Here is a 13,155-nt window from a genome sequence, read left to right as displayed (position 1 = left end):
AAATGTTATGAAACGTTTGTACCAGTGGCGTAACTACAACATCTGGGGCCCGTGGCAAATTCTTATGATGGGGCCCTATCAATAAAAATCGTCACGTTGTACTCGGTTTGATTAAAAGAAACAAATTTTATTTCAACAGATGATTTTAATTAACAAAAGCACAAATTAATTTCAATAAGTTATTTATTAAGAAAAATCTTTTTTTCGAGATTTCTGTTCCGCAAAAGTGTCTATAACATCATCGAAGTTTAGAAATCGGGCCATAGAATTTTTAATAGACAGAATAGCCAAGTTACATAACCTGTCTTTTTTCTTAAATAAGTCTTTATCAATTTTAGTTTTGAAAATGATCGTTCAGCTAGTAGTCACAGGAATTGTGAGAAATAACATTAATGCAATGCATACTTCAGGAAAGCTGCAAGACATAAAATAATTTTTTATTATTAATAAATCAGCAAGGTCTCTAATACACTACAATTTTTCTATTTCGTCTCTGAAGGTGGATCAAAAACTTAGAATTTCTCTGCCAAATGATTCAAATATGTGTTTTTTATAAATCTCAACAAATTCTAGATCAGATTGGAATGAAACGCGATTTCAGTTGGTTTATAATGAAGTCTAATACTCGATAAAATATATTCACTCTGAACAAACTTTCCGGATCTTGGAGGCGCTCATCTTTGCAGAGCTTGCCAAAATGGCGTTTTACCTTCCTCTGACGAGTATTAGAAAATTCAGGGGTGTTGGACCATTTTTCAACTACACTATTTGCTTCCATCTTCAAATTTTCAAATTCATGTCGATACCGTTCCAATACTTCTAGGCAGATTTTCAAACGTTTTGCGGCATTTGAAAGATCGGTGGTTTGAGACTGAAGTGCTTTAGAGGCTGCATCTATAGTAAGTAGGATCTTACAATGGAAAACCAGTAACATAACAAAATTGTAGTTTTCGATCTTCTTTTTGAGTGAAACAGCTTCATTTCTTTTATCTGATTTGCAATTTAACAGGATTGTTTTCGTTAGCGCTTTTTGCACTTCAACAAACCGAACTTTTAAAGCAAAAACGGCATCATAACATCCTGCCCATCTAGTAGGGTTTAATGTTTTCAATGTTATTGAATTTGAAGACTCACTTTCTTCATTAGATATAAAACTTGATAAAATATTCCATCTTTTGATACTATGCCCAAAAAAATTATAAATTTGTTGAATTGTTTCAAAAAAATTTTGCATATCAATAACCTCTCTCACTGCATCATTGAGTACTAGATTTAAATTATGAGAAGCACAGTGAACATATACGGCATTTGGCTCAACATCTTTTACGAGTTTTGGAACTCCTCCATAAGTCCCTTTCATTGTGTTAGCACCATCATATCCTTGTCCTCGACACTTACGAGTATTTAGAGGAATGTTTTTGTCGTTTATGGATTTAATAATTTGCTTGGACATTGCTAAGGCAGTTTGATCATTAACTTCATGAAATCCCAAAAATGTTTCTTTAGTGACAAGTGCCTTAGGGATCCCATTACAATCTTTTTCGATCATACAATAACACATTTGATCATTTTTTGAAATATCTTGCGTTGTATCGAATAAGATAGAGTAGAATGGTGCTTCATTTATTTCATTTATAAGTGCATTTTCTACTTTTAAAACCAGGACAGAAATTAGCACATTTTGTGTTTTCGGACTTCAGTATTTTATTTGGCCCTTTGGTTTATTTAACAACTCTTGCAAAATCGTATCGTATTTTCCTAATAACTCAACAATACTCAAAAAGTTTCGTTTGGAGCTTGGATCACTGCTATCTGCGTTTTGTCTGTGGCCACAAAAGGCTAAATTACATGTTGAAAGTGTCAGAGTAACATCAAGGAGCCTAGAAAGTACTTGTCGCCAAAAGGATTTTTCTTTTTTGATTATAGACTCTTGCTCTTCATCGAGTGTTCCATGTAGTCGCTACTCTTGATACGTAAGACAGGAATCCAGATGAATTTTTGATGTCTCGTGTCTTTGTATGCCATCTACAATATGTTTCCAGTCGTCATAGCCCTCAATCCAAACATTCTGTATATTCTTAGATGCCCGATTTGCGAATAACCAACACGGTTAACAATACGCACTCTGAAGTATTAAAGAATAGGAAATCCATGTACGTTCAAGCTTGACGCCAGACTTAGAAGCAATATAGTAATGTTTTTCTATAAAAGATCTATTGTTACTATCTTTTAAGAAAGGGCCATCAGGTTTGCAATGTCTGTTTTCAATCACGAACTTTTTCACTTGATTAGTTACCTCCTTATAATTACCCTTACTGATGGCGAAGATATAATATTTTTCATGCTAGAATATAATTCACTTTAATTTTTGCCGGTACCTTGTTGTGGTTGTTCTGGATCTGGATATTCACTGAAGTTGGGTGCTGCTTCTGATAACACTGGTGTATTTTTAGTAAGCTCCGATTCTTCACTTCTGGAGCACTGCTCAATCGATTTTTTATTATTTAAGTCATCATTTTTCAAGTACTGACTAATTTTAGGTAGCTTTTTATTTATTCAGTTTCCTTCTTTTTCTTTCGTTTTTCGCTCCCACTTAAATATATTCTGGAACTAGACATTTTAATATTTAACTTTCACAATAAACTTTCCTTTGCCACTAATTTCATATTCAATAAAATAACAAAACCAAACATACAAATCACCAATCGTTAAAATACTCGCACAAAGAATACGCAGTCAGTGAAGCCCTCATAAAAAAATATCAAATCCGGGATTCCCCTAACATAGTGTGGCCAACTCACCCCCACGAGACGAAAAAAATAAATAAATGGAGAATTCCCCGATTATTAATGCTCACCCGCGCTGCCAACGTTCCGCTCCAAAATATGTAGAAACCAATGGATGCATTTTAAAATTAATAAGAACCTGCAATTATCGGTATTTTGATTGACGAATTTTTGACGGTCATAAGTAAGTAAAATTACTCGTCACGCGTGCTTCTCTAAACATGAATAAACATCTTTTTGTTAAGTTCGGTTGAAATGCTTAACGATTTATTGATTGGATTTTAAGCAGAATTTATAAAAATATACTTTTCCCATAAAATAAATTACTCATGTACAATATAAAAAAAATTCTTGAGCTCGCGGCCTGTTGGCCCGGGGCCCTCTTGGGTCGGGGGCCCGTAGCATTTTGCCACCCATGCCACCCTATTGTTACGCCACTGGTTTGTACCTCAGTTCATTCAAGTTTTTGGCAGTTTTGGCACCATACAACATGAAACGTGTCGAAGATCTGGCGTTAGACCTTGAATTCTTTTATAACTACATAAATAATTTCTTACTTGTTTCACGTTCCATACCATTTGCAAAAAAACCCAAATGAATGAAATTCGCGGAAAATACCTGCATTTTTTGTTGTTTTCATCAGTTATGCAAAGATTTTTTTGACACTTTTTAAATAGAGTAAACATCTTTTTTTGTTGTTGTTTTTGTAATGTGTGTGTTTATTTAATAACTGTTGGCGCCTATTAGTCGTAGACAAGTACAGTAATGGAATGTGTGTATACATTTTTTGTTTGCTTTTTTATTTGTTGTTGGAATTCTCGATCAGAGCTTAAATTTTAAATTTTTCTTCACTATGCAAAGATATTCTTGACAAACTGTATATGTATATGCGTTAACAAGCATAAATACAGGGTGAACGATATGAAGTGTTACCAACTTCACACTGCTTGTATCTGTAAAACAGCTCATGACATCAACGTCAAAATTGTTCTAATGACAGTTCAATATATTGTTTATAAGCCATCAAAAGCATTTGCGTCTCAGTTTTGTTGAATTTTTTTTTCTGTGATGGAATTCAAACGTAATAGTGTGATTGCGTTATATTTGGATGGAAAATCACAACCAGCCATTGTTCGTGAGCTCAGTCACCTCAAAGTGAATAAAATGTTTGTGTATCGCACTATAAAACGTTACAATGATTCTGGTAGCATTGTAAAATGCTATGGAGGTGGACCAAAAAAACCGCAACAACGCCAGAAATGGTTCGGAAAGTGAAGGCTCGACTTGAACGAAATCCACGTCGAAGTGGAAGAAAAATGGCCAAAGAACTGAAAATATCGCAAGACAGCATTCGACGCATATTGAAAAATGAGGTCAAGGCTTACAAGTTCCAAAAAGCACACGATCTTTCACCCCAGCAAAAAAATAGTTCGGCGCGAAAGAGCAAAGGAGTTGTTGTGTGTTCTGATGAAAAAAAATTTCCCAATTGAACAGTTCATAAACACTCAAAACGATTGTGTTTACTTGACCGAACGCTCATACGAGAATTTGAGCCTACGTATGGCCACTCGAAGCAATTTCCCATCGCAAGTAATGGTTTGGGCCGCAGTGACCGCTGATGGACGCTCTCCAATCGTTTTTATCGAGCCTGGTGTCAAAGTGAATGCGACTTATTATCGGGAAAATGTTTTAGAAGCTGCTTTAGAGCCGTGGACACGCAAACATTTTGGTCGTAGACCATGGACGTTCCAATAGGACTCGGCACCGTCTCATAAAGCTCGTGTGAACCAAGAATGGTCCACACTTCATTTCGTCCACACAACGGCTTTCGAATTCGCCAGACGTAAATCCGATGGACTTTTCCATCTGGTCTATTTTGAAAAGCAAGGTGAGGACTAAAAAATATTCCAGTATGGATGCGCTGAAAAAAGCGTTTATACGAGAATGGGCCAAAATACCTCAAGATCACATTCGTGCAGCAGGCTATAGTCAAGGCAAAAGGTGGTCATATCGAGCTAAAGTGAATATATTTTAAAATTGTAATCATTTTTGAACAATTTGTCTTTAAAATCAATAAAAACTAATTTCACACAAAAAGTTATGGTGTTTTGAATAGGTAACACTTCATATCGTTCACCCTGTATATTTAAAGTATGCACGTAGTGCACACATATTTCTCGGCCCGTATGAAGTATTTTTAAATTTTAAATATTATATTATTATTGAAAATTTTATTTTGATAACTATTTTTTATATTACAACTAATGCACGAACAATTTTTGTGAGGAAAAGTAATGCATAACTATATTTTTTATATTAATTGTATAAAAATTATTTAAACAATATAAATAATTATTTCCCCTTCCTCTAAGGTTTCTGTTTTTAAATAAAAAAAAAAAATTAAAAAAAAAAAATCATCAAAATCGGAGCTGTTCTTGAAGACTTCCGAGAAAAAACCTTCATTGACGCCACTATAATAATAGTCACGCACCAACCCATTCGGCTACGGCAGCCGCTTACAAGCTTACGCGGTTCATTTTTGATTCCTGAGCTTCAAACAATCTTCGGGTGAAACAGTTTTAAACTCTTTCGTAAACGGCTTTATTCTGTACCTTTTTAATTGTTCTTTTGTGGCTTTAATTATTTATATCTACCCAAAATATTTCGTTTGCTTGTGTTCAGTTTTTTTATTTCCGAGATGCAGACTTCGTATTCTAGAACAGATTTCAGTTTCCGTTTTCTGTGAATAATCAGAAATAATAAATTCTAAATGAGTAATTCAATTAATCGCAACAGGGTGTAGGCAACATAAAAATATTATGAAATATTAAAATATTTATTATATATATATTTATTTTATTTTATTTACAATACTCTTTTGATAGCAAAGGTTCAGTCTTGACCCGTTCCTTATTTTGGGGAGGAACGAGAACTCGCTTACGAAATACATCTCAGAAATTTTTAGAGAGAGAGAAGCGTTGGAAAATAAGCTGAAATAAAATGAATCGGGGACTTTTTACCCCAGACCCGGAGTTCTCAGAGGGGCCTGGACTCGAGAGTAATACCGAAAAGTTTTATGAAAAAAAAATTGTAAATTATAGTTTTACTACAGCTCCGTGACACACGTTTTCGCGTTACCATAATATATGTATTTTGAAATTAGTTTTAAGATTTAATTTTTCAGTGAATTCATTAGGCTGTGTGCTCGTCATGTTATCGATGTTATTTTAGAAGAAAGAAGAGAGGCAAATTACTATACTATGTATTATGGTTGATGCGACGCCGGATTCCAGTCACGTAGAGCAAACAACTTTCATTCTCCGATATATGCGGCTGCAGCTTGATGGGGAAAGCTATCAGATTGAAGAAGGTTTTTTGGTTTTTGTTGATTGTCATGGTAAAATTGGTGAATTTATCGCTGCTTTGATTTGTAAATCTTTAGAAACATATGGCATTTCACTAGATGAATGCCGTGGACAAGGACGGAACATGAGTGGTGAGTAAAAGGGAGCTCCAGGTCGTATACTGTAAAAAATCCATATGCGCTCTACGCACCCTGCGGAGCTCACACTCTTAATTTAGCCGGAGTTGATGCCGCTGAATGTTGTCCTAATGCAATCACTTTTTTTTTGGAGTAGTTCAAAAATGTTTTAACATATTCAGCAGTAGTACGATACGTTGGGAAATTTTAAAACAATATCGAAAGTCTTCAAATTTTAACTGTTTGGTACCATTTGAAAGATACAACTCCAATTAAGAAAAGTGTTTAACTTATTTTGTGATAAAATAGATCTTGAACCTTATATACATATGTATATACATATTGTAACTGTAGCTTACACCCTTTTCGGATGTTGAGCCAATATCCTTCTCCTATTTGTGGCGTGCGACTTAATGTTGCTCCACAAATGGAGGCACTTACAATTTTAAGCCGGCTCCGAAAGGCAGACATATTTTATGTGGAGCTTTTTCATTTCACATAATTTTCCAACTATTAGATTAAAAAAATAAATTAAAAAATAATAAAAAAAACAAACAGTTAAAAAAATATATTAAAAAATAATCAAAAATAATAAAAAAAACAATAAAAAAAAATTAAATATAATGAAATAAATAAAAAAATAATATTAAAAAAAATTATATAAAAAAATTGTTTTTTTTAATTAATAAAATAAAAAAAGTTTTTTTTTCAGTAAATAAAAAAAATTGTTTTTTTAAATTAATAAAAAAAATTGTTGTTTTAAATAAATAAAAAAAATGGTTTTTTAAATAAATAAAAATAGAATAAAAAAAAACAATTTTTATTATTATTATTTTTTTAATAATAAGTAAATCCGTGTTTAAATATGCTAAACCCCCCAGTTGGGAGAATTTAGAGGCTAAAAAACCTAAAATTTGTTTATGACTTATGGCAATTTCAGCCCTCTATTCCTGGGGAAAAGTAATATTTTCTCCACTCTTTTCCGCCCTGCGAGAATATTTCATTTTAAAGAAGTGTCTATATGCCCTTTTTCGTATTTGTTTTAGTTCATCCATATTTATAATACGCGAAAGCATTTTTTGTGAATGTCATCAGACCTGCATTATCTGTTCGATTTCAAAAAAATGAGGTGCCGAATCAAAGAACTTAACCAGAGGAGTGTTTTATTTTTGGAAGGTGGAAACCGATTCAGCCGAGAAGATTTAGCGCTACAGGGTGATTTGAAATTTGTTGAAATGAAAAACGACACCATGAGAAATTTCTCTTCACTCCGTGACGGTTAGACAGATTTAGATGAAATTTGGCGCACGGATTGTTGCTTATAGCTCTAACATTTGTAATATATTTTATATTTTAAAAGAGAGGGTTCCCACCTGATAGAATTTAATTTATAAAAATTCATCAGTTAATTGAAATACATGTGTATGTATTACAATATGAGTGTCAAACGGAATGTCAAATATATTTTTGGAAAAGGTTTCCACCTGTTTTGAATTGGTTTGATGTAAACAAAATTGTCGTTAGGTCGTTTGTTAATTGAACTTTATTCAATAAAAGCGGGTGCGAGTTAGCCCAGCGGCAAATAAATCGGGCTTGGAAAATACAAAGCAAACAAAAAACACAAAAAAAAACGAGGTTCCTGCTGGGTGAACAGCGAACAAAGGGCAATAATAAAAAATATTACATGCTATGTACATATGTTGCATGTACCTGTACAATAAGCAAATACGATTGTAAAAACATTATTTTTAAGCCTCTTCCGGTAGTTTTATAGCGACCCTAAGAGGTTGGGACTTTCATAGTTAGAAGGGTAGGTCCTTGCGCTTTCTAATGGTGGATAATTGGCGGTGCCACACACCTCCCCCTCCGCACCCCATCCAAATATTTACATTTGTGGGAAGTTTTGCCCATTTCTGATAGGGCTTTAAACCGTCGAGGTTATTTTGCTTTATTCATTTCGACGATGGGATTAAAGTAATATACATACATATTTATTTTTACAAATCTTTGTTTTGACTAATTTTCAAGTACTGCGCAATGGAATAAGTGGTCACATGTCGCTCCGCCTAATTTATCACGTACGTAACCAAGGCGGGGGCGTATTTGGTTTCAATATTTCTTTTTGTTTGGAAATTACCAAGAACGAAAACGTAAAGCGGTGATTCCCCCATAACGCATTTCGAACTGATTATGCTGTCTTATGTAGATATGTGTGCACTTCTATGCATGCATACATAACTGCACACATACATAAATATGTATGGATGTTCCTATGATCACACAAAATAGTTATACCCAGGGTTAGGATTTTAAGGCATTTGCCTATTTTGTCTGCGTGATCCTATCTCTTAACGATATCAAGAATTACGCTTTTTTATGCAAAATATAAATTTTTATTTTGCCTTTTTTGTGCCTTTTTTGATTTTATCGCCTTTTCTAGATGCTTTGCTTTTTTCTTGCCTTTTTATATTTAAAGCCTGACAAAGTGCCTTGGATTTGATTTGGCACAGCTTCTTTGTTTTACAACACTGCTCTCACCCATCAGCTGATTTCTATTTCTTCTTCATCTTGCGATATGATGAGTTTTTTTTTTTTTTGTAGATAAAACTTGACATTTTCAAATTCGTGCGTTAATTTTCTTTGTGAGTTAAATATTTGCGATAATTTAAAATGCCTAAGGCCTAAGGAGGATGGTTCCATGTGTAGAAGTCCACGCAAGTGGGGAAAGTTACTGATCGCCATTCACTTGGGAGTGGCCAGGACGATTCTTCTACATATGGTTCAAGCAGCTCACAACGGCCGGGATTAGCCCACGTATCCTCTGGGTAGCTTCCGAACACCCGTTCGGGAGTGAGCTAAAGTGAGAAGGCGAAACATCCCAGGATAGCTGGTTGTGCGTTGGGTTTGGGACCCGCCACTTAAAAATCGCCCCCAATGAAAACTTTAAAAAAGCCTCGGATGAGACCTCCCTATACTGATGACGACCCCTGCAAACGAACTAAGGACTATGATTTGAGGGCATGCACCTGGAATGTCCGGTCCCTTAATGGGGAGGGTGCCTCTGCCCGGCTGGTTGATGTCCTCGTGAGAGTAAAGGCTGACATCACTGCCATCCAAGAGATGCGATGGACGGGGCAAGGAAAGAAAACCATAGGACCTTGTGACGTCTACTACAGCTGCCATGTAAAGGAGCGCAAATTCGATGTCGGATTTGTTGTGGGAGAGAGACTTCGTCGCCAAGTACTGTCGTTCACTCCGGTGGACGAGCGTCTCGCAACAATCCGCATCAAAGCCCGTTTTTTTAACATATCGCTAATTTGCGCCCACGCCCCGACGGAAGAGAAGGACGATGCGACCAAAGATTCTTTCTATGAGCGCCTGGAACGTTCCTATGAGCGCTGCCCCCGCCACGACATAAAAATCGTGCTTGGCGACTTCAACGCCAGGGTGGGCAAGGAGGGAATTTTTGGTCCCACAGTCGGAAAATTCAGCCTACACAACGAAACATCCGGTAACGGACAGAGGCTGATCGACTTCGCCGGGGCCCGAAACATGGTAGTCTGCAGCACCAGATTCCAGCATAAAAAGATACACCAAGCTACCTGGCTGTCCCCTGATCGAAAAACGCGAAACCAGATCGATCATGTTGTGATAGATGGAAGACACGCTTCTAGTGTATTAGATGTACGTACGATCCGAGGACCCAACATTGACTCGGATCACTACCTTGTTGCAGCCAAACTGCGCACGCGCCTCTGTGCAGCAAAAAGCGTGCATCTACCTACGCAAAGAATGTTCGACCTCGAAAAGCTGCAATCACAACAGACAGCCAGAAGATTCGCCACTCGACTCTCACTCCTGCTCTCAGAGAGTACTGCCCAACAAACCGGCATCCACGAACAATGGAGCAACATTTCTCGTTCTCTACGTACCGCCGCCGAAGAAGAAATCGGATTCCGGCGAGCCCGAAAAAACAATTGGTACGACGAGGAATGTCATGCTGCCGCAGAGAGAAAGGATGCCGCCTATAGAGCCACGCTGCGATCGGGCGCAACGCGAGCCATGTGGGATCGCTACAGAGAGCTGAAAAAGGAAGAGAGACGTATTATCCGACAGAAGAAACGAGAGGCCGAAATACGTGAGTGCGAAGAGCTTGAGATGCTGGCCAACAGGAACAACGCCCGAAAATTCTACCAGAAAGTTCGGCGGCTTACAGAAGGTTTTAAGACCGGGGCGTTTTCCTGTAAGAACAAAGACGGCGAACTGGTGACCGACGTACAGAGCAATCTTAAATTATGGAGGGAACACTTCTCGAACCTATTAAACAGTGACAGCTGCGCATGTCACCGAGAAAGTGAAGATCCCGATACCCCAATCGTTGACGACGGAATTGTCGTTCCGCTACCCGATCATGACGAGGTGAGAATAGCGATAACGCGGCTAAAGAACAACAAAGCCGCGGGCGCCGACGGACTGCCGGCTGAGCTATTCAAACATGGCGGCGAGGAGCTGGTAAGGTGCATGCATCAGCTCCTATGCAAAATATGGTCGGATGAAAGCATGCCTGCCGATTGGAATTTAAGTGTGCTCTGCCCAATCCATAAGAAGGGCGATCCTGCAATTTGTGCCAATTACCGCGGGATTAGTCTTCTAAATATCGCCTATAAGGTTCTAGCGAGCGTATTGTGTGAAAGGCTGAAGCCCACCGTCAACCAACTGATTGGACCTTATCAGTGTGGCTTCAGACCTGGAAAGTCTACCATCGACCAAATATTCTCAATACGCCAAATCTTGGAAAAGACCCATGAAAGGAGAATCGACACACACCATCTTTTCGTCGACTTCAAAGCTGCATTCGACAGTACGGAAAGGAGTTACCTGTATGCCGCGATGTCTGAATTTGGTATCCCCGCAAAACTAATACGGCTATGTAAGATGACGTTGCTCAACACCAACAGCGCCGTCAGAATTGGAAAGGACCTCTCCGAGCCGTTTGATACCAAACGAGGTTTCAGACAGGGTGACTCCCTGTCGTGTGACTTCTTTAACCTGATGTTGGAGAGCATCGTGCGAGCCGCAGAACTTAATCGCTCAGGCACAATTTTTTATAAGAGCGTACAATTGCTGGCGTATGCCGATGATATTGACATCATCGGCCTTAACAACCGCGCTGTTAGTTCTGCCTTCTCCAAACTGGATAAAGAGGCAAAGCGAATGGGTCTGGTGGTGAACGAGGACAAAACGAAGTACCTCCTGTCTTCAAACAAACAGTCGGCGCACTCGCGTATCGGCACCCACGTCACTGTTGACAGTTATAATTTTGAGGTTGTAAAAGACTTCGTCTATTTAGGAACCAGCATTAACACCGATAACAATGTCAGCCTTGAAATCCAACGTAGAATCTCTCTTGCCAACAAGTGCTACTTTGGACTAAGTAGGCAATTGAGTAGTAAAGTCCTCTCTCGACGAACAAAACTAACACTCTACAAGACTCTCATCATGCCCGTCCTAACGTATGGCGCAGAAGCTTGGACGATGACAACATCCGATGAAGCGACGCTTGGAGTGTTCGAGAGAAAGATTCTGCGTAAGATTTTTGGACCTTTGCACGTTGGCAACAGCGAATATCGCAGACGATGGAACGATGAGCTGTATGAGCTTTACGACGACATAGACATAGCGCAGCGAATAAAGATCCAGCGGCTACGTTGGCTGGGTCATGTCGTCCGAATGGATACAAACGCTCCGGCTTTGAAAGTATTCGATGCGGTACCAGCTGGTGGTAGCAGAGGAAGAGGGCGGCCTCCTCTGCGTTGGAAAGATCAGGTGGAGAAGGACTTGGCTTCACTTGGTGTGTCCAACTGGCGCCGGTTAGCACGAGAAAGAAACGACTGGCGCGCTTTGTTAAACTCGGCCAAAATCGCGTAAGCGGTTATAGCGCCAATTAAGAAGAAGAAGGCACATTCTTATAATTCCGTGAAAATCCGCGGCTACATAAAAGAATTTGGGGAAGACATGCTTTCGACTGACGGAAAGATTCTCATTTGTTCATGCTGTGGAATAAAAGTAAATCACGACAAAAAACATCATATTCAACAACATCTTCAAACGGAAAATCACAAAAAAGCGGCGACATTGAAACTGGTTTCGAGGGCACAACCTATAACTTCATTTTTAAATAATGCCACATCAAGCGAGTTTTTCAGAGATCTCACCAAAATGATGGTAGCCTGCGATATACCTTTAATAAAAGCCAATCATAAAGAGTTCAGATCGTTTATGGAAAAATATGTCCAGAAAAAAGTTCCTGATCAATCGACTATGCGGAAACACTATTTAAAAGAAATTTATGAAAATGTTTGTTTTGGAAGAAAATCGGTAGCATATTGGAAACAGCAGCGTTTTTGTGTCAATTGAGGAGACTACGGACAAAGCCGGGGGATTCGTGTGCAATGTCATTGTCGGTCCCTTACGGCAAGGTGGCCGAGGCTTTCTTCTAACATCGGAAGTAATACACAAGGTAAACGCTTCGGAAATTGCTAAACTCTTTGATGATGCCTTAAAACTTCAATGGCCAGAAGAAGTATAACGGGATAAAGTACTGATATTTGTTACAGACGCTGCACCATATATGAAAAAAGCGTAGTTAGTTAGTGATTCATTTGAAAGATACAACTCCAATTAAGAAAAGTGTTTAACTTATTTTGTGATAAAATAGATCTTGAACCTTATATACATATGTATATACATATTGTAACTGTAGCTTACACCCTTTTCGGATGTTGAGCCAATATCCTTCTCCTATTTGTGGCGTGCGACTTAATGTTGCTCCACAAATGGAGGCACTTACAATTTTAAGCCGGCTCCGAAAGGCAGACATATTTTATG

At 38.0% G+C, this 13,155-nt stretch overlaps 1 protein-coding gene across 3 annotated transcripts in view; it reads right to left on the bottom strand.

The window, feature by feature from the left end:
- Positions 1–13,155, bottom strand: part of LOC128868079 (putative helicase mov-10-B.1) — a 48,825-nt gene that overhangs the window by 17,817 nt on the left and 17,853 nt on the right. For 2 of the 3 annotated variants that reach the window (XR_008455057.1, XM_054109812.1), the window contains exon 2: positions 5,441–5,526. The exons of the other annotated variant lie outside the window; for it this stretch is intronic. Coding sequence is in view for 1 of the 2 variants with exons in the window: in XM_054109812.1 (XP_053965787.1) it covers positions 5,441–5,526 (86 nt within the window). In the remaining variant the exon portion in view is untranslated. The remainder of the gene's footprint in view (positions 1–5,440; positions 5,527–13,155) is intronic. 3 annotated transcript variants of the gene reach the window in all.

The sequence above is a fragment of the Anastrepha ludens genome, chromosome 6, assembly GCF_028408465.1.
Source record: "Anastrepha ludens isolate Willacy chromosome 6, idAnaLude1.1, whole genome shotgun sequence".
NCBI classification, from domain to species: Eukaryota; Metazoa; Arthropoda; class Insecta; order Diptera; family Tephritidae; genus Anastrepha; species Anastrepha ludens.
This window is presented reverse-complemented; position numbering and strand designations above follow the sequence as displayed.